Source organism: Magnolia sinica, chromosome 1 (genome assembly GCF_029962835.1).
Source record: "Magnolia sinica isolate HGM2019 chromosome 1, MsV1, whole genome shotgun sequence".
NCBI lineage: Eukaryota > Viridiplantae > Streptophyta > Magnoliopsida > Magnoliales > Magnoliaceae > Magnolia > Magnolia sinica.
The window spans coordinates 11,495,705-11,518,430 of NC_080573.1; the positions used below are offsets into that span (position 1 = coordinate 11,495,705).

Sequence of the window (22,726 nt, forward strand, 5' to 3'; positions counted from 1 at the left end):
GAAAATTACTTGAAGAAAATGAACACATTTTTGATAGGTTTTTGAATGAATTTTGATTTCCGTTTAATGACTTTTTTAGAGTAACCCCCATAATCTGAACGGTGTAAATTAACTTCACACACTACTTTGCGTACAGGTCTTAAGTGCGTGCATATCAACTGTCACCCTCTGCCAGAGTATCAAATTAAGGATGGGAACGCTATATGTCCAAATTCATCTTACGTTGCTCGCCACGAATTCTTTAAAAACCTGATTAATGCAGGGACAATATACGTAAAAGAGAGAGAGAGAGAGAGAGAGAGAGAGAGAGAGAGAGAGAGAGAGATGGTTTTCAGTGCGAAAGAGAAGGCTTTGAGTGAGAGAGAGAGGGTTTCGACCGATGAGAGAGAGAGAGGGAGGGATAAAGAGAGAGAGATGGATTCGAAAATCTACAAAATATTACAGACGAGGGACGTGACTTCCCTGCGAAACGAAAATGAACTCATTTTTGATAGGTTTTTGCCTGATTTTGTATCACAGATCACTCCTTTGCACATTGCAATTCAACGTGGGAGCGTCGAATTTGCCAGAGAAATCCTACGTCGGAAGCCCCAGCTCGCCTACGTATTGAGCGCCCAAGGATTCTCACCTCTGCGCATGGCATCGGCAAACGGGTCTGCCGATATCGTAAGTGAGCTCTTGCCGTTAATCGTTGATGTTTCACATGATCGAGATTCAAAAGGGTGGACTCCTGTCCATGCAGCAGCGATGAAAGGTCATATCAATGTCTTGAAGGTGTTCAAGGGAATCAAAGCCGAGTGGATCCGAGACATGACGGATCGAGATGAGACGGTCCTACACCTTTATGTGAAATATAATAATAAGGATGATGAACTGAAGGAATGGTTGGCTTTGGACGATGACAAAGAGCTTGTGAATCGAAAGGATGCGAATGGAAACACCATTCTTCATCTCGCTGCAATGAAGAAGGATATTCCGGTATGGATCCTCTCTCTCTCTCTCTCTCTCTCTCTCTCTCTCTATCTCTCTTCTGCCGAGCCAGCAGCATCGCTGATGAGTTCCATGATGAAGAGATCTCAAGTACAACTGGCTGGACCACTGTTTATGGTGCAACCACTGGATAACTTCCAATCTTTTCAGTTCTTGTGATATCGAATCCTCCTAAAAGATTGCTCCCCCTACGCGAATCAGTTCATACAAAACGTTTATCCCTATCTACACATCAAGTGAACCACACCATAGAAAACAGTTTATAACATTGATAAATAGATAAATGCAATTAAGGACCATTTAATGACTGGATATGGCCGATTTTTTTATAAATTGCTTCTCGTGGCAGTGCTAATATATTGAACGGATTAGATTTACTTGAACTTAATAAGCTAGAAATTACTCACTGGGTGGACCATCACCTAATATTGTCCAACCCATCTGCAGGGCCACTGTGATATATGTCTATTATCTAAGTTGTGAATCCATTTTGAGCATAAAGAATCTAGATTCTGCGCTAGCCACGGACAAAAAATTCATATTCTAATGCATTGTAATTGGTCCACGTTTACATTGATTTGATTCCAAAAAGGCAGACCGAGGGCTTTAATAGACAGCACCATAGGAATCAGTGGTTACAATGAATCCTGGTTAGAAATTTCCTAAGACCCACCATGATATTTATTTACCATCCAATCTATTCATAAGGTTATATAGGACTAGATGAAAGGATAAGATAAATATTAGGTTAATCCAAAACTCTATGGCCCAAGAGATTTTCAGTGGTAAGCATTTAATTCCCGTTGTTTTCTTTAGTATAGTCTACTTTGTAATCGATCTACTACAATTTTTGGTTCATCTGAAATAATCAGTCAAAATGGGTGAACCATCACGATAAAACACATACATAACAGCCAGCCTCACAGTGCCCAAAGCTTGACTGGACCGTTCCATCTCCAGCCAGGTCCTCGTTGGGTAGTAGCCAATCCGTGTCCTTGGCCGGAGACCTCGTTAATAAATTATTCAGAATATATATATATAGGGAAAAGGTACTATGCGCTTGACCTCAAGATAAGCTCTCATGAGGTCGAGTTGTGTGGGGCCCACCGTGATGCATGTCGACCATCAACACTATGCATTTGATGGGTCCCCTTTAAATTATGGGATATCCCAAAAATCAGCCGTATACGAAACTCGGGTGGGCCATACCATCTAAAATCATGTGAAGACACCGTTAAAACCTATAAAAGCACTTGGTGGGGCTCACCTAAAAATTGCAAGTGTCTGAAACTTGGTCTGAACCCTCATCCAAGTAGGACACACATAATGGATGGGCTGGATTTGCAAACCATATCTCGGTGAGCCCAAAAAATGGTTATAAATGTTTTAATGGTGCACGGCCCCTCTCCACTTCTGTATGTGGTGTGGCCCACACAAGTCACCGATTGACTTGATTTTTGAGACCTAGGCCCACGATGGAATGGTGCATCCGACTGATGGGGTAGATGTTCGAAACGCATCACGGTGGGGCCCACACAGCTCAACCTTATGGGACGGACTCGTGAGGTCGAGCGCATAGTACCCTTCCCCCCCCCCCCCCACACACACACACACACACACACGCACGCACACGCGCGCGCGCACACACACACACACACATATACACACACACACACACACACGGAAACGCTCACCTGCGAACTAGTTCGTACCTATTACATACGAACTTTTTTGAGAACCCATCATACGTGATGTAGATCCAAAATCTGAACAGTTAATGTGAAGCAGCACCTCGTGAAACCCCCTAAGACCAAGTTTTACTTTGATCTAGAACTTTTATGGGCCATAAAAAATTAAAATAGTTTCCTCCCTTGATTTTCATTTCTCTTTGCTATGGCCCACCAAAATTTTAGATTAGGGTGAAAATTTTTCATATGCGGTTTCATGGGATTACGCATCACATGGACCGTTCAGATTAGACACCCATGACACGTGTGCAAAGGTGCGCACGTGCGTAGGTGCGCAGGGGAGCATGACTCTCTCTCTCTCTCTCTCTCTCTCTCTCTCTCTCTCTCTCTCTCTCTCTCTCTCTCTCTCTCTCTCTCTCTCTCTCTCTATATATATATATATATATATATATATATAGTCATTTGAACCATTCAATGGAATATACCCTACTTTATTAGTCATAAAATCACAGATCCCATGGTCATAGCTGTCATGCTTTCCTGAGCACTTGGGTGGCGCCTCGCTTCCAATATCTGTATTGACAAAGGCAAAGGCTTTCATATAAAGTTCTTGCATTGGGAAGCTAGCCGTTGTCCACCCCAATACGTACATACACTTTGTAAAGTCATTTTCATTGGGATGAATTTAAAAAAAACAAAAAAAAAAATAAAAGAAAAAAGAGCCTATATACAAAACTCTGTAACCACATGAATGTCTCAAGAATGGTTGTTTAATCTCTACTATTTTCTCTCATGCAGCCCACTTGAGTTTTAAATCTATCTTAAGAGAGCCTCACCTAAAGTTTACAAAATGCCTTAGCAGGTACTCCGTGTACACAATTTCTACACTTGATATGACCGGCCTGCTTTTGACAGCAATGAGTGGGTGCAACATGTTCTACAGGTCAAGACTCGCTACGGCTGCTAAAAGTCTTGACAAGCAATGTGCGTCCCTAATTTTAAACTTGATATGTTCGGGTCTACTTTTGACAGTAATGAATGGACCCAATCCGTGTAAGATGGAGTTAGATTCCTTACAACTTCGGCGAAAAGTCTTAGCGGGAATTCCGCGTCCCCAATTTCTACACTTGATATGACTGGCCTGCTTTTGACAGTAATGAATGGGTCCAACATGTTCGACGGGTCAAGACTCATTACAGCTGCAAAAAGTCTTGGCAAGTCATGCGCACTCCTAATTTTAAACTTGATGTGATCAGGCCCACTTTTGACAATAATGAATGGATCCAACGCGTGTAGGATGGAGTTAGATTCCTTACAACTTCTACGAAAAGCCTTAGTAGGAATTCTGCATCCCCAATTTCTACACTTGATATGACCGGGCCTACTTTTGACGGTAATAAAGGGGTCCAGCATGTATGACAGAGTCAAGACTCATTACAGGCAATATGCGTCCCTAATTTTATATTTGATATGACCGGGCCTACTTTTGACAGCAATGAATGGATCCAATGTCTATGGGATGGAGTCAGATTCCTTACAACTTCTGTGGAAAAGCCTTGGGAGGAAATCCACATCCCTAATTTCTACACTTGATATGACCAGGCCTACTCTTGACAGTAATGAATGGACCCAGCGTGTGAGACCCAGTCCGACATACCCTTGTTCACCTCGTTCTTTCTACCTTCGGATTAAAGAATAAATTACAAAACAGTACATTTTGCCTCTACCATGAATCAGGATTCAGCTCTGTTGCCACCCACAGGTCCACATGCTTGTATTTTTCAATTATTTGAACCATATATTTTTATTATTTCTGTGAGGGATGCAAATTAGATGCTAAGTAAAGTCTGTGGGCCCACCATGATGTGTGTGTCTTATCCAGCTGTCCATCTAGTTTTCCAGCTCATTTTAGTGCATGAGCACGGTACTTAAGCATATCCAATGCTCAAGCAAACAGCATAACAGGAAACTGTGAGAATTGAACTCCCACCGTTGAAAACATTTTGGGGGGCATAGAGTTTTGGATCAAGATGATCTTTGAATTTTTCCCTTCATCCATATCTTTGTGACATTATGAACAGGTTGGATGACAGATGATCATCACTGTGGGCCTAGGAAGGTTTCAACTGTGGATGTCATTATCCCAACTGTTTCATATAGTGTGGTCTACTTGAGATTTGGATATGCTTCAATTCTCGCTCATGCCCTAAAATGAATTAGTAAAACAGATGGACAGTGTGGATAAGATGTATACATCATGGTAGGCCCAACAGAGTTTACTCGGTGCCCAATCCACAATTCCTACCATGAATTAGCTGTTGTATGATAATCCTCTTTAGTGGTCTATACCCGGTAAATTAAATATTTCTTGATAGCATTATAAGTCATAGTGCTCTTAGGTGCAATAATTTCACTTGGACAGTCCAATCAATCAATTTGATCTGTCTATTAACCTCTAAACAATTGTGGTGTGACCCTATGGCTCAGTGATAAACTCACAAGAGTTTCAACATGAGGTCATGGGATCGAGCACTCATATGGTGTGAGTGCACCGGCGTGTGTGGGGTGTGTGAGTGCCTGTGCCCAAAAAATACTTCTAAACAATTTATGAACTTCATGCAAACATCAAACTGATCCGACCATCCACTCCATCTTTGATTTTGCCTTATTTTCTATAACCATTGCTTTTCCAAGCAATGGATGTATTTGGTTACCATTGTCAAACAAAAATGATTCTTTAGAATCATTAGTAATTCTTACGAGGACCTTAAAATACATAGATCAAATTGTTGAGTGGATCGATTTTTGGATTTTTTTTTAAAAAATCTCCATATATTAAAGGTCATTGATCAAATGGTAGTATTTGTCAGATTAGTGCTAGGTTTACATAATGGCAACTCATGAAATATATGTTAGACAATGAACAGTTTAGATCAATGGATTGGACGGTCTAATTGTCCTAATGCAACTACAAGCATTATAACTGCTTAGAGGACTTCTTTATCAAAGTAAACCATCAGTTGAATGAGGTCAGTGCAAGTTAATCAATAAATAATAAATAAATATATAAATAATGAAAAGAGTTGGTGTATTTGGTAATCAAATTTTGTGTGAAATACAAAGTAAATGAGCCATCATTACATTCTTCAAGAGTTTGTTGAAATAGGAATCATAACTCATTATTCAAGAGTCAAATACACTTGTATAGGATATAGGAAGTAGGTAAAATATTAAATTATAATCAGTACGTTTTCATAATATAAAACTATCAATTTTATATTATCATTGTAGGTAATGTCACCACACATTAACAAGAGTAAATAACCATTGCCCACTTACAGCTATTGTAAGTTGAAAACTAAAGAAGCCCTTTGTAAGTAAATAATCATGCAACATCTTGCTCACAGAAGAATGCTACACGTGTGCAAATCCATACCATTAATCAGAAGCCCCACACCATGTGCCCTAGCTCAAAACCTCATTTATTATTATTATTATTATTATTTTATAACGGCGGCATACCTGATGAGTGAACCATGCACGTAATGATGGTGCATGTCCCACCAGTAAACAAACCAGAGCCATAAGTTCTTTTTCTTCTTCTTCTTTTTTTAATTTTTAATTTTTTTTACGGCGGCATACCTGATGAGTGAACCATGCACGTAATGATGGTGCATGTCCCACCAGTAAACAAACCAGAGCCATAAGTTCTTTTTCTTCTTCTTCTTTTCTTTTTTCTTTTTTTTTTTTCTTTTTTCTTTCCATAAGATCATTCCTTGATTCAAGATGAAAAAATAAATAAATAAATTTGCAGATGATAACGTACTTGAGCACTGAGAGTACTGGAGTGGAGATAAACGCCATGAACATGAATGGTCTCACAGCCTTGGATGTCTTCGCACCTTGTTCTAGTAATTCAGCAGACAAAGACATGGTGAAGGAACTCCGAAAGAAGGGAGCTGAAAGATCCTGGGAAATGTCCACAGAAAAATCAGATAACCAATTAAAGAATGTATTGATATTGGTGGGCACACTAACTGCAACCCTATCCTTCCAAGCAGCCCTCGTCCCACCAGGCGGTCTTTGGCAAGATGATTTGAATATGGGTTTCAACAACACCTTAAATAACAAAAATTCTCATACCGCCGGCACATCCATTTTGGCTGATAAGGAGCCTAAGCAGTTCCATACATTCCAGTCATTCAACCTTTTGGTGTTTTTCATGTCCTTGTTCCTAATCTTAATAGGCGTGTCGCCGGTAAAACCTGTATATCGTGAGAAAATAGTTTCTCCTATGCTGCAGATTCTACTGTTAGCACTCGCTTTCGTGTCAGTGATGATTTATCTTTGCAACAACGTTCACACACCTAAAGGACTTCCACTAGGCTGGGAACTGAATGCGTCGAATTTAATATTCTTTGCTTGCTCTTTATTTATCTGTTTCTCAGTCTCCATTTTCTATTTGATGACTAAATGTTATTGGCTGAGGCGACCGACAGTAGCAAGAAACAGGGGCAGCAATGGTGAGCCAGCGACTCAGCAACATTCTTGAATCATGTCATTTCCATCCATCGTATTCTTGCCATAATGTATGTTATTAGAGTACATGATACCTATCGTGGGTAGTTATTTAGATGGATTCATGTGCATCTGTTATAATTTCTAGTGTCTCACATCTTCTGTATATTTCTTTTATTGTCAATGAAATAAACAAGTTATAGTTTTCACAATGTAGTCTCTTATGATATAACATATTATTTAAGTATTATAGTATTTTATGATCTTTTGTGTTGGGCTTTTGGATCGAATTTGTTATTGTGAGTGGCTTTTGGACTAACTTACAGAGTAAATTATCATGCTTCAAAATGTTGGGTGAATCATTCCACACTTTATCGTGGAATAATCATATCATTTTCAGGAAGCTTGTGGGCCTTCAAGCAATTGTGGGAAATTATAAATTTTAATGAAAAAGGGAAATTACTGTCACACGATGGAAAATCGCCAATTGATCATAGGGTGAAGCTAAAACACGGATGTCTCAGCAAGAGAGAACCTGGGAGAGGGAGGTGGATAGTGTTTGTTGAGATCATCACAAAGGGAACTTACTATTCATGTTTCATCATTAATATGGCAGGGTCTCGAATAATGTCTGGTAAGCGAGAACACTTCTGGATGGGGTCAAGTTTTGTAAATCTGAAGGTCTCCCAAACATTATGTTGGAGGTCTGAGTCTCAAATCATTGTGAACTGGGTAAGAAATGAAATCTCAATTCCATCATGGAAGATTTGATACATCTTGAGGGAATTAAAACAGGAATTTGAAACCATTTCCTTCACAATACCCCATATCCTTGGAGAAAGAAATTCAGTAGTAGATAATCTTGTTTGGATTGGCGATAGAAATGGATGTAACAGGTACTTCCGTAGTAGAGAGGAGTTTCATAAATTAGTGTGGGGAGTTTTGATGCTAGACCTAGCAGGCATCGGAACTATTGGAATAAAGAACAGATTTCAATTTCTTTGAGGAATGAAGGAGTGAAGCGAGGTATCCAAATCAATTCAGCATGACAGAATTGCCTATCCTCACTCTCAGTTTTGTTTTTTGAAGGCTCTTATGTTGGTGGCCTTTCTTGGAACCATGGAGTGTGGTGGATATACCTCTGCCATTTCTTTGATGGTACTCCAGGAGCTGTGTTGGCTGAGGCCTTGCTTGTCATCTGGATCCAGAGATTGTGTGACCTCAGTCTTGAGTGAATTTGTTGTTGTGGGCGGTATAATGGTAGTATTTGATAGGTAAGGACCATTTTATTTTTGTAGCGTCCGCTCAAATGAATGATTTTGAACGACCGTCCGGATGGGTGGGCCCATAGGATCCAATTGTCTACAGTATCTCAGGACCTTTGCAAAAGCTAAAGATGGGCTGGGCCACACCAGACTCGGTGGAGCTGACGGGCATCTGAATGAAGCTTAAGCTAGCCTGTCCTGATTATTAAACGGGCTGAAATTATTTTTCGAACCCAAGACCGGCTCAAGTAGGCCAGCCCTGGATGCATATTGGGCGAGCTTGGCAGATTGACAACCCTAGCCCTGTCATTAAAGAATGCCGTGCATGGTACCATGCTTCCTCTAGCCCAAGAGATGGAAAAACCAAGAGGGATGAAGAAAGCAAGTAGCATGTCCAGATCTTCAGACCAAACTGACGGAAGAAAAGGTAGAGTCAATCGCAAAGGTGGAATGCAGTGCACCACAACTCATAATTCTTTTCAAATGATAGTAATTCTTTTGACCGCCAACAAATGCAATCGTAGCGAATTGGTGAGGAACCAAGACGCATGATCAATCACATAAGCACAATGTGCATTGAGGCGGGGGTGATTGCATGTGAAGTGTGTATGCAACACATGCGTTTCCTTAATAGGAAATGCCCCTCTATCTCCTTTTTTTGTGCTTAAAAGGTGTTATATCTTAGTTTTACATGGATGTTCATTTGGATGATGTTGCCTTTAAAAGGAGAAGTTTATATAAAGACAAAACACTTTCTCAAGTGAGTTTCTCACATAAAATAAGAAAGCATGAGAGAGTTGGTCTTATTTTTTATATATTTATTTTTTGTTTTAGTCTTATTTTTTATATATTTATTTTTTATTTTAGTGAAGAAAAAAGCTTATTTTATGAAGCACTCAACTTCCCAAATTATAGAAATATTTCGTACCTCTTAGCTCTTATTTTCTCTTTACTTTTTAAAATATGATTTTCTTAAATATTTTATTTTTTTTGTTTTCCGTCATCCACATCAATTAGCATTCATGCTTTTTTCCCACAATTACTTTGGATCATTTACAGCATTTGTAGAATAAGCAAAGGATGAGCATTGAAGAGATGAGGATGTTGAAATCCATGCATGAGACGTTTAATGAAGGAAAAGATTTGAAAAATAGGGTATGCAGATCAGCTTAGGAATAGTTCCAACAAGTGATAAATAAAGGTATATTGAGAAGGTCCGTTGATCAGATGGAACTTACAATGAACGGTCTACGCTTCAAACAACACGCTAATTGGACGGAAATAGGATTGCGTACTGAGTAACGCACGCTTTTATAGTACTGAGTAAACTCAGTTGGGCCTACTATGAATGCACGTGGATTATCCATGTCGTCCATCCATTTTTTGAGATCATTTTAGTGGTTGAGTCTAAAATAGAAGTATTCCCAAATCTCGAGTGGACCACATTATAACAAACAATGCAAATAATGACTTCAACTGATTGAAATCTTTCTAGGGCCCATAGTGATTTTTATTTCTCATCTAACCTGTTCATAAGATTACGCAGACATGGATGAAGGTAAAAAACAAATATCAGCTTGATCCAAAACTTCCGTGGGCCGCAAGAAATTTTCAACGGTAGAATTTCAATTCAGACTTTTTCCCATGGTGAGGTCCATTTGAGATTTGGATATATCTCATTTTTGGGATCAAGCCATAAAATTATCTGTTAAAATGGATGGACGGAGTAGATAAAATATGAAAATCATGGTGGACCCCACAGAGTTTACTCAGTAAGCTTAGGGTCTGTTTGGGCAGTGGGATTAGAAGGGATTAGGTGGGATGGGATTCAAAAAACATAATTATTACCCATGGCAGGGATTGTCCCCTAATACCATGGGATAAAATTAATGCCATGCTTTGTTGATAATACGGTGGTACATTGAATGAATATACCCACCATCATTTGAAATTATTGAGAATAACATACATGTGTTATATCTAAACCGCTCAATTGTTTTGTAACCTCATTTTATGGCATGGGCCTAAAAATGAGGTAGATCTAAAACTTATGTGGCCCCAAAAAAGTTTTCAACGGTAAGTATTCAATCCCTGTTGCTTTCTATGGTGGGGTCCACTTGAGCTTTAGATTTACCCGATTTTTTGGCCCATGCTTTAAAATAACCTCGATAAATGGGTGGACGGTGTGGATATAGCTCACACATCATGGTGGGACCTACACAATTTGTTAAACATTGAGTGAAATTGGCACAGGACCCAATGCAATTCCATTTAATGTAATTCCAAGCTTTCCCATTCTTACCAAACATGGTGTGGGATTGGCAAAGGATCAGATGAATCCCGTCCCACCTAATCCCTTCTAATCCCACTGCCCAAACACGCCCTAAGGGTCTGTTTGGGCGGTGGGATTAGAAGGGATCACGTGGGATGGGATTCAAAAAAACATAATTATTACTCATGGCGGGGTTTGTCCCATGCTATCATGGGATAAGATTAATTACATGTTTTATTGGTAATACGGTGTTACATTGAATGGATATATCCACCATCATTTGAAATTATCGAGAATAACACACATGTGTTATATCTAAACCGTTCATTTGTTTTGTAACCTCATTTTATGGCATGGGTCTAAAAATGAGGCAGATCAAAAACTTATGTAGCCACAAAGAAGTTTTCAACGGTAAGTATTCAATCCGTATTGCTTTCTATGGTGGGGTCCCCTTGAGCTTTAAATTTACTTGATTTTTTGGTCTATGCTCTAAAATAATCTCAAAAAATGAGTGAACCGTGGGGATATAGCCCACACATCATGGTGGGACCTACACAACTTGCTAATATTGAGTGAAATTGGCACGGGACCCATGCAATTACATCTAAACTAATTCCATGCTTTTCAATTTTTCCCAAACATGGGGTGGAATTGGCACAGGACTAGATGCAATTCCCTCCCAACTAATCCCTTCTAATCCCACCGCCCAAACGCGCCCTTAGTGTACTGAGTTACTCACTACGCAATCCGCTTCCACTTGGATGATATAAATGATCTTATTATTGTTGCTCTGGGAATGGATAGAATAATACAAATAAGCGGCCTAGATTTACTGGAGAACTTTCTTATGATCAAACCCCGTGGACCCCAATGATGAGCTATCTTAAATCACAGCCGCACGTGCCGGTCGTTTTGTCAGTGTCTTTGGTAGGGCCCACAGAGCACCGTCCAATAGTGTCTCGCTACTGGCTGTATTAGCATACAATCCGCGTCTAATCTTATCATTAAATAAGGTCAACGCAATTCAATACTCGAGTCTGAGCATGGTTTGCGCGTGTTAGGTTGTTTTTACGGCTTGCTCTTAGTGCTTAGTCGTGGGACGTTCGTTTTTCTTCTGTCCTGATGGCCGAGTGGGCCAGAGAGTGCTAAAGAAATGAAAGGCTTAAAAGGATTTTCACCTATTCATTTCTTTTGAGAGAAAAGCTTTGTTACTCTGGTGGAGTGTGATGGTTGATACGCATGCACTCAGAAATTTTACATGCCACATACAGGTAACTAAAATTAAACAGTCCGAATTATGATAACGAATTTAGATCGATTTTCAACTAAAAGTGATTTCGACTCTATCATATAACTTGATTATTATTGGTGCATATTTAACGGATGGTTGAAATGAAAAATAAGCAACGGCCTAATTTCAAAAGACAGTTATCCAGTAATCACAATTTAAGTACGGTTACCCTACCTATCTGCTTTTCAGGGAATGAATTATCCACGGTAACTAATACGTATGGGAAGTTGTATTTTGTAGCAAATTTTATATTAAAAAATAGAATTTTAAATATTTTGGTTTTCCTCGTAAATTTAAAATTTTTGTTACTTTTGAACCGTGGGTATAGTCCTATGAGATTTTTCAAAGAAGGTTTTTTATTTTTTTGGTATATAACATAGTTTGTCTTGGGACTTGAGCCCCATTCAGGGAGCACTTAAATTTAATTATGCGGAGTTATGCCAATAGCTCTAATTTATGTTATTGACCACATGTGCGTATGTGAGTTCCATTCTATTTTTCAAAACAACGAAAATCCTTTCTACTCTTGTGAAAACTCACTTTTATTTTATTTTATTTTTTATTTTTTTATTTTTAATCTACGAGTTTTGGTTGCTGAGTTTATCGTTGAGTTATGACGCAGGGATGAACGTGATGAGGATAACTACTCTGAATCCACGGAGCTTCTCTGGACTCCTCACAGAGACTTCTCGAATCCACGAGGAAAGAAAGCAAAAAATAGAAATAAATTCTAATAAATTTGAAATTGATTAATTGATGAATAAAAACGAGTTCACAACCCTTTAAATAGGGGTACCAAGCAATGGGAAAGAAATCAGAATCAAACTACGACTCAAACTCCTAGAATCCGCGACTTACTATAAATAGTAAACTTACTATTTATAGACGGTCGTGATGTCTACTAGTGCGCAAGGTTTTCGGTAAAAAATAGTAAGTTTCCTATTTGGCTTCACCAAACCATTCTCTTAATTATTCTAAGCTCTTTTCACGTTGGGCGCAACTCCTAAAGCCCGACGGATGAAGAGTTATAATTAAACTAAAACTTACTATTTATAATAAAAATGAAATTAAAACAGGGAAACGACCGTCAATCCAGGGGTTTTTCACAATTTCGGGCTGCGCAACCCGACGTAGCGAGGTTGGTTGGCTTCAGACGCTCGTTCTACCCGAAAATCATATATTTTACGTCAGATAACTCATTCCGGATTGCAAGATACGCCCGATTTAAGGTTCGAAGGTCTGGATCACTTTTGTCGTCGACCGGGCCTTTTCTGATCTATCTTGGCCATGTAACTGTCCGTGACCCGCTCTACATCATCTCCTACACTTCAAAAGAACTCGTCCTCCAGTTCTCGTCATGCTCTAGTTCATGATACTCGGTCAGGTCCGCGACATTGAAAGTCTGTGAGATTGCCATGTCATCTGGAAGATAAACAACATAAGCGTTGTCATTGATCTTTCGGATGATTGGTACCGGTCCAATCTTCTTATTTTTCAACTTGTTGTACGTCCCGGTCGGAAATCTCTCTTTGCGCAGATGGACCATAACGCGGTCGCCCACCTCGAACACTTTTTGTCACAGATGCTTGTCCGCTTATTCTTTATACTTCTCGTTCGAGGCATGTAGCTTGGTCTGCACTTCTGCATGGATGCCCATAATCTTGTCTGCCATATGTTTTGCTGCAATGCTTGTGCCTGGGTTCTTGGGCAGAGGGACCAAGTCAAGTGTGTGGCGAGACACTCGTCCGTAGATAATCTGGAACGGTGATCTCCTTGTCAAGCGGTTCACCATGTTGTTAAATGCAAACTCTACTTGAAACAAGGCCAAATCCCACTGCTTCGATTTTTCTCCTGAAATACAGCGATGGAGGTTTCTCAACGTGCGATTCACAACTTCGGTCTGTCCATCAGTCTGTAGGTGGTAAGCACTGCTGAATTGAAGTCGTGTATCGAATCGATTCCATAAAGTCCTCAAAAAGTGGCTAATGAACTTCGTGTCACAATCAGAAGTAATGGTCTTGGGGACCCCGTGTAGTCGTACGACTTCCCTGAAAAATAAATTCGCCACATGTGTTGCATCGAGGGTTTTCTTGCATAAGATAAAGTGCGTCATCTTGGAGAAACGATATACCACCATAAACACCGAATCCATGCCGGGTTGTGTTTGTGGGAGACCAAGCACGAAGTCCATTGATAAATCCTCTCAAGGACCGTTAGGCACAGGTAACGGGGTGTAGAGGCCCGTATTCTGAGATTGCCCCTTGGAGGTCTGACAAACATGGCAACGTTATACGGCTTTTCCCACATCGCGTACTAATTGTGGCCAGTAATACCTCTCTTCCACAAGAGCTCGCGTCTTGTCTTGCCCCACGTGTCCACCGAGGCCACCTCCATGCAGTTCCTAAATAATCTGCTCCCTTAGAGAACTTTGGAGGATGCACAATCGATTCCCTTTAAAGAGAAAATCGTCCTGTATATGAAGGTCACTGGGGTGACCTTCTTGGCACTTCATCTAAGAATCTTTGAAGTCTTCATCCTCGGCATACAGCTCCTTAAGACAGTCGAAGCCGACCACCTCGTTGCTTATCGTAACAAGTAGTGATGCACGACAGCTAAATACATCAGCCACCTTGTTCTGCTGCCCTGACTTGTGCTTCAGAACGAACGTGAATTCTTGTAAAAATGCAACCCATCTAGCATGCACACGATTCACATTAGTCTGACTGTTAATAAACTTTAATGCTTGATGGTCAGTGTACAAAACAAACTCTCTTTAAATCAGATAATGCCGCCAATGTCGCAGCGCCTGAACAACTGCGTACAACTCAAGCTCATAAGTCGACCACTTCTTTCGGGCTTCGCTGAGCTTCTCGCTGTAGAAGACTACCGGCCTACCTTCCTATGATAATATTCCTCCAATTCCAACGTACGAAGCGTCACACTCAACCTCAAACAATTTGTCGAAATTAGGAAGCACCAAAACCGGTGTTGTAGACAAACGATGCTTGATCTCATGCAAGCTCTTGTCAGCTTTATCGGTCCACTGGAACGGTCTTTTTTTCATGCAATCTGTTATAGGCGCGACTATGGTGCTAAAATCTCTCACAAATTGACGATAAAAAGTTGTCAACCCGTGAAAACTCCTCACCTCATGAATGTTTGTCGGGATCGGCCATTCCCTAATAGCTCGCACCTTTTCATCGTCCACACGAATGCCTGTGGACGTTACAACAAATCCTATAAACAACAGGCTGTCAATTAAAAAACTACACTTCTTCAAGTTGAGGTACAACTTGTTAATTTGTAGGACCTGCAGCACCTGCCTGAGATGTTTCCTGTGCTCCGCCTCATCCTGGCTATATATCAATATGTCATCAAAATATACTACCATAAATCGGCCAGTGAACGGTTTTAGAACTTGGTTCATCAAACGCATAAAAGTACTTGGTGCGTTCGATAGGCCGAAGGGCATGACCAGCCACTCATACAACCCTTCTTTGGTCTTGAATGCCGTTTTCCACTCATCACCGGGTCGAATACGAATCTGATGGTACCCACTCCTTAGATCTAGTTTAGAGAACACCTTGGCCCCTTCTAACATATCGAGCATGTCGTCCAACTGTGGTATTGGGAACCGATATTTGATGGTAATTTTGTTGATTGCCCGACTATCGACACACATGTGCCAGCTTCCATTTTTTTTTGCGTTAATAATGCTGGTATGGCACATGAGCTCATGCTCTCTCTCAAGAGACCCTCACAGATTAATTCCTCCACTTGCCCCTGAAGTATCTCACGCTCCTTCGGCGTCATCCGATAATGAGAGCGGTTGAGCAAGCTAGTCCCAGGGATGAGGTCTATGTGATGTTGGATGTCCCTCATGGGGGGCAATCCATCAGGTAAATCCACAGGCCAGACTTCTTTGAATTCGTTTAGCAATAGTCTTAAACTTGGAGGGATGTTTGAGGGTTCTTCTTCCTCGCCCTTCACCACTAAAGCGTATACCTCGCCGGTTTCCTTAGATTCCTCCATAAAATCCCGAATGGTAAAGAGGGAACTCCCCTCCACTTTAGAGGCTTCAGGGTGGTTCTCTGGTGCCATAGGGGCAAGAATTATTTTTCGACTATCCTTGACGAATACATAAACATTATCCTGTCCCCTATGGGTCGTATCATGGTCCGACTGCCAAGGTCGACCGAGTAACATATGACAAGCTTCCATATCGACCACGTCACAAAGTATTTGATCCTTATAATTTTTGTCAATTGAAAACGAGATAGTGCATTGCTCAGTTACCTTAGTCTCATTCACCTTTTTTATCCAGCCGATTGAGCACGGGGAAGGATGTTTCATCGTTGGTAGCCGCAACTTGTCCACCATCACTCTCGAGACGATATTCTCGCTACTACCACTGTCTATGATCACATCACAGACCTTTCCATTGACGATGCACCGAGTACGAAATATATTGTGTCATTGTGGATGTAATTCATTTCGTGGGGCATACAGTAATCGCCTCACAACTAGAAATTCGCTACAATCCTCGCCCGTCATTTCATCGCCACCTGTTATTTCTTCAATGATTTGTTCATGTTCATCAAAGCGATGGTCTTCTTCTATAGCCTCATCTTCAGTGCCCCCTTCATTTATAGTCAAGTGTGCTGCGGGACGTTGAGGACAAGTGTTTGATAAGTGGCCTGATTGGCCACAGCGGTAACAATTGTTCGACCTTGGCTGAGCATAAGGATTTAGAATCCTATTCGGATCCACTGTTGTGGGTGCTGCACGTTGAGATCTGGATGAGTTGCTCCCCGTATCACGGTTTGCGGTTGTAGGAAGTTGAGATACTGGGTCTTTTCCTCGTGGCAGCACTGGATCCTGCGTGGAACCTGTTATGGGGGGTTGATTTGAAGGATATGGACGAGCAGGAGCTCTTGCAAGTTGTGTTTTTGCCTTACCCGCCAATTGAACTGCTCCATCCACGGTTCCGACTGGGTACATCTGAACTCGGTCTTGAATTATCGATCGCAACCCACCTATAAATCGTGCCACCTTCTGTGACTCAGATTCTGACAGATCGTTTCGTGTAGCCAACCGTTGAAATTCTTCAGTGTAATCTATGACAGTTCGATTTTCTTGTCTGCAATTTTGATATTGTTGGAATAATATCTGCTCATAATCATTAGGGAGAAATCATGATCGAAGAAAATGTCTCATCCGTGGCCATGATGAGATGGACGTCTTGTTCTGGTGGGCTCGTGAGAGTTGTAATTGTTCCCACCATGTAGAAGCACCAGATTTTAATTTAAACGCTACCAATTTTACCCTTTTATGATATGGTACGTCCATGCAATCAAAATATCTCTCTACTTCGGCTAGTCAATCGAGAAAATCTTTTATACGTAATAAACCGTTAAAACTAGGAAGTTTAGCCTTACCTCGATAGTCTCTTTTAATACGATCTAGATGATCACCTCCATGGATTGGTCGTCGAGCAAAACCCTCATTAAGGTCCTTGTCGCTAGAACTTGAATCATCTGGTGTAGCCCTACGGTTTGCCACTGGTAGTGCTATACGAAAATCAGGGTTATGTCGTACAGCAACCATGGGTGGTGGAGCACCGCCTAGGGCTCAGGGCGAAAATAACGCATCCGCAAGACGGTCGAGAGTTGCCTGCAGCCCTTGCATGGTCAACTGACTCTCCCGGTGGAAAGCTTCCATTCTTTCCGAAAGATAACGAATCCCTGGATCACCGTCCACAAGATTTTGATTCATACCTTCGTTATTTGCCATCGGCCCGAGGGGAATCCTCGCTTTGATACCAATTGACGCAGGGATGAACGTGATGAGGATAACTACTCCGAATCCACGGAGCTTCTCTGGACTCCTCACAGAGACTTCTCGAATCCATGAGGAAAGAAAGCAGAAAATAGAAATAAATTCTAATAAATTTGAAATTGATTAATTGATGAATAAAAATGAGTTCACAACCCTTTAAATAAGGGTACCAAGTAATGGGAAAGAAATCAGAATCAAACAACAACTCAAACTCCTAGAATCCGCGACTTACTATAAATAGTAAACTTACTATTTATAGACGGTCGTGATGTCTACTAGTGCGCAAGGTTTTTGGCCAAAAATAGTAAGTGTCCTTTTTGGCTTCACCAAACCGTTCTCCTAATTATTCTAAGCTCTTTTCACGTTGGGCGCAACTCCTAAAGCCCGACGGATGAAGAGTTATAATCAAACTAAAACTTACTATTTATAGTAAAAACGAAATTAAAATAGGGAAATGACGGTCAATCCAGGGGTTTTTCGCAATTCCGGGCTGCGCAACCCGACGTAATGGGTTGGTTGGCTTCAGACGCTCGTTCTACCCCAACATCATATATTTTACGTCAGATAACTCATTCCGGATTGCAAGATACACCCGATTTAAGGTTCGATGGTCTGGATCACTTTTGTCGTTGACCGGGCATTTTCTGATCTATCTTGGCCATGTAACTGTCCGCGACCCGCTCTACATCAAGTTAACTTAGAACTTTCGGGTTAAACAACAAGTGGTTCTAGCACGCGGACAGTGAGTGCACTGTTGGGACTAAGTCATATTCGTTGTATCCTAGAGGTCAATTGTATGGAAACTTATTCCACTCGGAACGTTGTCTAAGGGGAGCAAATTCGATTTCAAGTCGAGTGACTCATGTTACGCTTCGATTCAACTCTATAAGTCTTTTATCTCAATTTTTTTTCCGATTTTAAATAGTCTATTTGATTTAACCAAATATTTCAATAATATTAAAATTGAATTTATTGAATTAAATAGACTATAGATACCGTAACAATTAATGTTTCAATTGAGTTAGCCAAAATTGAACCGTTCGCATGATGTGATACAAATAACACTATGTAGGCCACTAAGTTTTGGATAAGGCTGATTTTTATAACTTTCATTTATTTACGCATTTGATGAGAGATACCAACCACAGTGGCCCCACACATATGTCTATGGTTGGCGTTCCATTCCCATTGTTTCAGTAGGTGTGGATGACCTGAGTTGCATATCTAACTAAAATTTACCCCCTAGCTATCATTTAAAAAAAAAAAAGGTCCACCTGGTGGATGTAGCAGATTTCAAGTAGATAAAGAGTGCACCAATGGACGGAGTGGGTGTCACACATAATATAGTAGGACCACAAAACTTGGGTGTGTTTCTACACGCTACATTCAACAGTTATAAAGGATTCCTGCCGTTTTCTTTCTCTACCTGCTTGCTGACATATAATTTACAAAATATATCTTATATGTGTGTGTGTGTGTGATCCGGCACCCAATGAAACCTCTAGAGCCTAACTTTCACCTTGATCCAAAACTCTAGTGGGCCATGAAAAAAGAAAATAGTTTCCTCGATTTCTCCTCTCTTTGTTATGGCCTCCTGGAGTTTTGGATCAGGTTGAAAGTTGGGCCTAAGGATTTCATGGGGTACCGTATCATATCAAATGTTTAGATTATGTGCCCAGGACACATGTGCTCTGTGGGGCCCACAGTGATATATATATATAGATATAGATATATATATATATATATATATATATATATATATATATATATATATATATATAGAGAGAGAGAGAGAGAGAGAGAGAGAGAGAGAGAGAGAGAGAGAGAGAGAGAGAGAGAGATGCTCGGCTGCCAAGAACTGGTGCAAACTTTTTGAGAAGTCATCATATTTATGTGAATACAAAATCTGAATAGTCCACGTGTTGCAGCACTCTGGCCCATAAAACCCCCATGCCCAACTTTTACCTTGATCCAAAACTTTGGTGGGCCATGAAAAACCAAAACAGTTTCCTCCCATGAGTTGCATCTCTCTATGCTATGACTCACTAGAGTTTTAGATTAGGGTGAAAATTGGTTCCTTGTGCTTTCATGTGATACCACATCACATGGACCGTTTGGATTAGACGCCCATGACACGTGTGCAAAGGGGGCGCAAGCGTGCCTCTCTCTCTCTCTCTACATACATATAGGGAAAAGGTTCTATACAGTCGAGCTCATGGGAACTCCCCATGAGGTCGAGCTGTGTGGGCCCCACCATGATGTGTGTCGAACATCTACCCAATCAGTCAAATGCAACATTCCATAGTGGGCCTAGGGCTTAAAAATCAAGTCAATCTGTGACTAGTGTGGGCCACACCACATACAAAAGTTGAGAGGAGTTACCCTTCATTAAAACATTCATAATCATTTTTTGGGCCAACCGAGATGTGGTTCACAAATCCAGCCCATCCATTATGTGTGTCCCACTTGGATGAGGGGTCAAACCAACTTTCAGATGCATCCAAATTTCAGGTGGGCCTCACCAAGTGCTTTTATATGTTTTAGGCATGTCTTCACATGATTTTAGATGGTATGGCCCACCTGAGTTTTGTATACGGCTGATTTTTGGATATCCCATAATTTAAAGGGGACCCATCAAAGCACGTTGTTAATGTTCGACATACATCATGGTGGGGCCCACACAGCTCGACCTCATGGGGAGTTCCCATGAGCTCGACCGCATAGAACCTGCGCCCATATATATATATATATATATATATATATATATATAGAGAGAGAGAGAGAGAGAGAGAGAGAGAGAGAGAGAGAGAGAGAGAGAGAGAGAGAGAGAGAGAAGTAAATTAAGTTTATACAATGCGGTTGACCAACCTTCAAAATTCCTTCCAATTTACCCGGTGGCCTACATGATAGTCGGATCAGATTGGATTTTGGGGTGTCCAGCTTTTATGGTGGGAAGACTCAAGTGGGCCCCACACGGAGTACTTGACAATAGCCTATTCTAGGAGGACTTTGCAGAGAACCAGCCTCCTAAAATAAATAATGCTGGGTCAATACGCGGTTTGTCCCTCGTGGATTCGGGCAAGCGCTTGGTGAGGTTCGCTGATTCCACAGGGGGGGACCATTTCAGTAGCTCAACCCATGGTCCAAGTGAGAGATTGCAGGGTCCTAATAATGAGAAGGTGAATACAAGAATGTTGGAGTGGACCAAACAAAGGGCAATACAAGGAGAGTAGATGGGACTTCGTAAGTTTCTCAAGCTTGCCAGGGATGTGTCTGAGGTAGAGGCTCGGTTTGCTGGGGCTGTTGGCTGTGGACACGGCGGTGGCCTATGTTGTAAGCTCCATTGATACTAAGGTTTTATGGTGATTAAGAGTCTGTTTTTTTTTTTTTTTACTTCATCCTTTTGGTGATCTGTTGTTTGCATCCTAGATTTGGGTTAGACCATCTTTGTTTTGTTTCACAGTTTCTGTTTTTTTTTGGATGGTATATAGCTGATGAGTATACAATTGGTGGGGCTTGGTTTTTGTGGAGCCCACCTGACAGGATGTACTTGTTTTTCCAATATCAACAGAGTTTCAGGTGATGTGCTCCCACCTTTCTATTAAAATAATAGTAATAATATATTAACCATGTAATTGTAAGTTTAAAGAAGAGAGAGAGAACATGAATATTGTTATGCTGCGCTGTTTCTACAGATAGGACCCATGGTTTGGGAATCTTGACTGTTGATTAATTTGGACTCATCAACAACTGATGGGTGATTCCATACACATTTCCAAAATTAGATGACTGTAACCCATAGATCAGTGGCCTACTCTTATAAACAGTTTGGAAAAAACACAATAAAAACCCAAAATAACATTCAGATTTACAATGGATAGAATCACCCAAATCTGGAGATTTTTAACACACATGTGAAGAGTGAGAAACATGAGTCCAATGTAGGACCTCTATAATTAGATGGGCCCACAAGATTGTCGGTTTAGATCATACTATTGGATCACTGTGATTGTGGCATCTCTCTGTTCATTGTAATTCCAAGCCTACCTTCTGATTGCGAACGTTGGATGCCCATCGTCCATTTGAGGAGAGTGGCTGTTCTTGGTGAGGCAAAAGGGAGTAGCTCCAACTGCAATCTCTGCTGAAATGGCCATGGCCAAGTAGAACCATGCCCAAGTTTTGAAAACACAGAGGCTGGGCCTGTTTGGCACATAAGCCCATTCTGTTGGGGCTTCAATGGCGACTCCTTTACAAGCGGGAATTCTCTCTCAAATGCCATTCTCAAATGCCATTTACAAATAGAACTATTTAAGAACCTTGGATCAGTCCAAGACAGGCCCAGAAAGTAAAACCTAGGCCCAAGTAGAGCCCAAGAATGTGATGGGCCAAAAGAAACAGGCCAAGCCCAGCCTTTAATTATTATACATTGCCCGAGACTGAGCCCCAGCCAGCCATTTTTGTGCAAGATCTGGCTCCTCAGGAGCTTTTCCTCTAATTCTTCCCCCATAAAGGTTCACTAGGTTCACTAGAGTCTCCAGCTCTGATTGGGACTCTATGGGCTGGTGCTACGGTGTACTTGTCATACAGGAAAGGACGTGAAGAGGCCGATCACCATATTCCTCAATCAATAAATGCTATGAATCCATAAGGCTCTTTTAAATCCACAAAAGAAAATTCTCATATCCACAAGAGAAATAAACTAATTTCTGAGAATTCTTATTGATTGCTTTTAGAAAAAATAAATGAGTTTAACATGTTTAAATAATCTTAAACAAACTTTAAAACAAAATAAAAAAGAGTTATAATCAAATAAGGAAACAAATTCTGAAAAATGTGTAGATTTTGATTAGTCACGTATGAGGCT

General features: G+C 40.7%; 1 protein-coding gene across 1 annotated transcript; it reads left to right on the top strand.

The window, feature by feature from the left end:
- Positions 1 to 364: 364 nt before the first annotated feature.
- LOC131239861 (ankyrin repeat-containing protein BDA1-like) lies at positions 365 to 7,477 on the top strand. The gene is made up of 2 exons (XM_058237756.1): positions 365 to 978; positions 6,493 to 7,477. The coding sequence occupies exons 1-2, from the start codon at positions 415 to 417 to the stop codon at positions 7,228 to 7,230; spliced, it is 1,302 nt and encodes a 433-aa protein (XP_058093739.1). The 5' UTR covers positions 365 to 414; the 3' UTR covers positions 7,231 to 7,477.
- The last annotated feature ends 15,249 nt before the right edge of the window (positions 7,478 to 22,726 follow it).

Excerpts from the sequence above, each read along its gene's own strand:
- LOC131239861 (XM_058237756.1), top strand. The coding sequence starts at position 415 with ATGGATTCGAAAATCTACAAAATATTACAGACGAGGGACGTGACTTCC. Across the intron at positions 979-6,492 it reads CAATGAAGAAGGATATTCCG|ATGATAACGTACTTGAGCAC; the intron begins GTATGGATCCTC and ends ATAAATTTGCAG.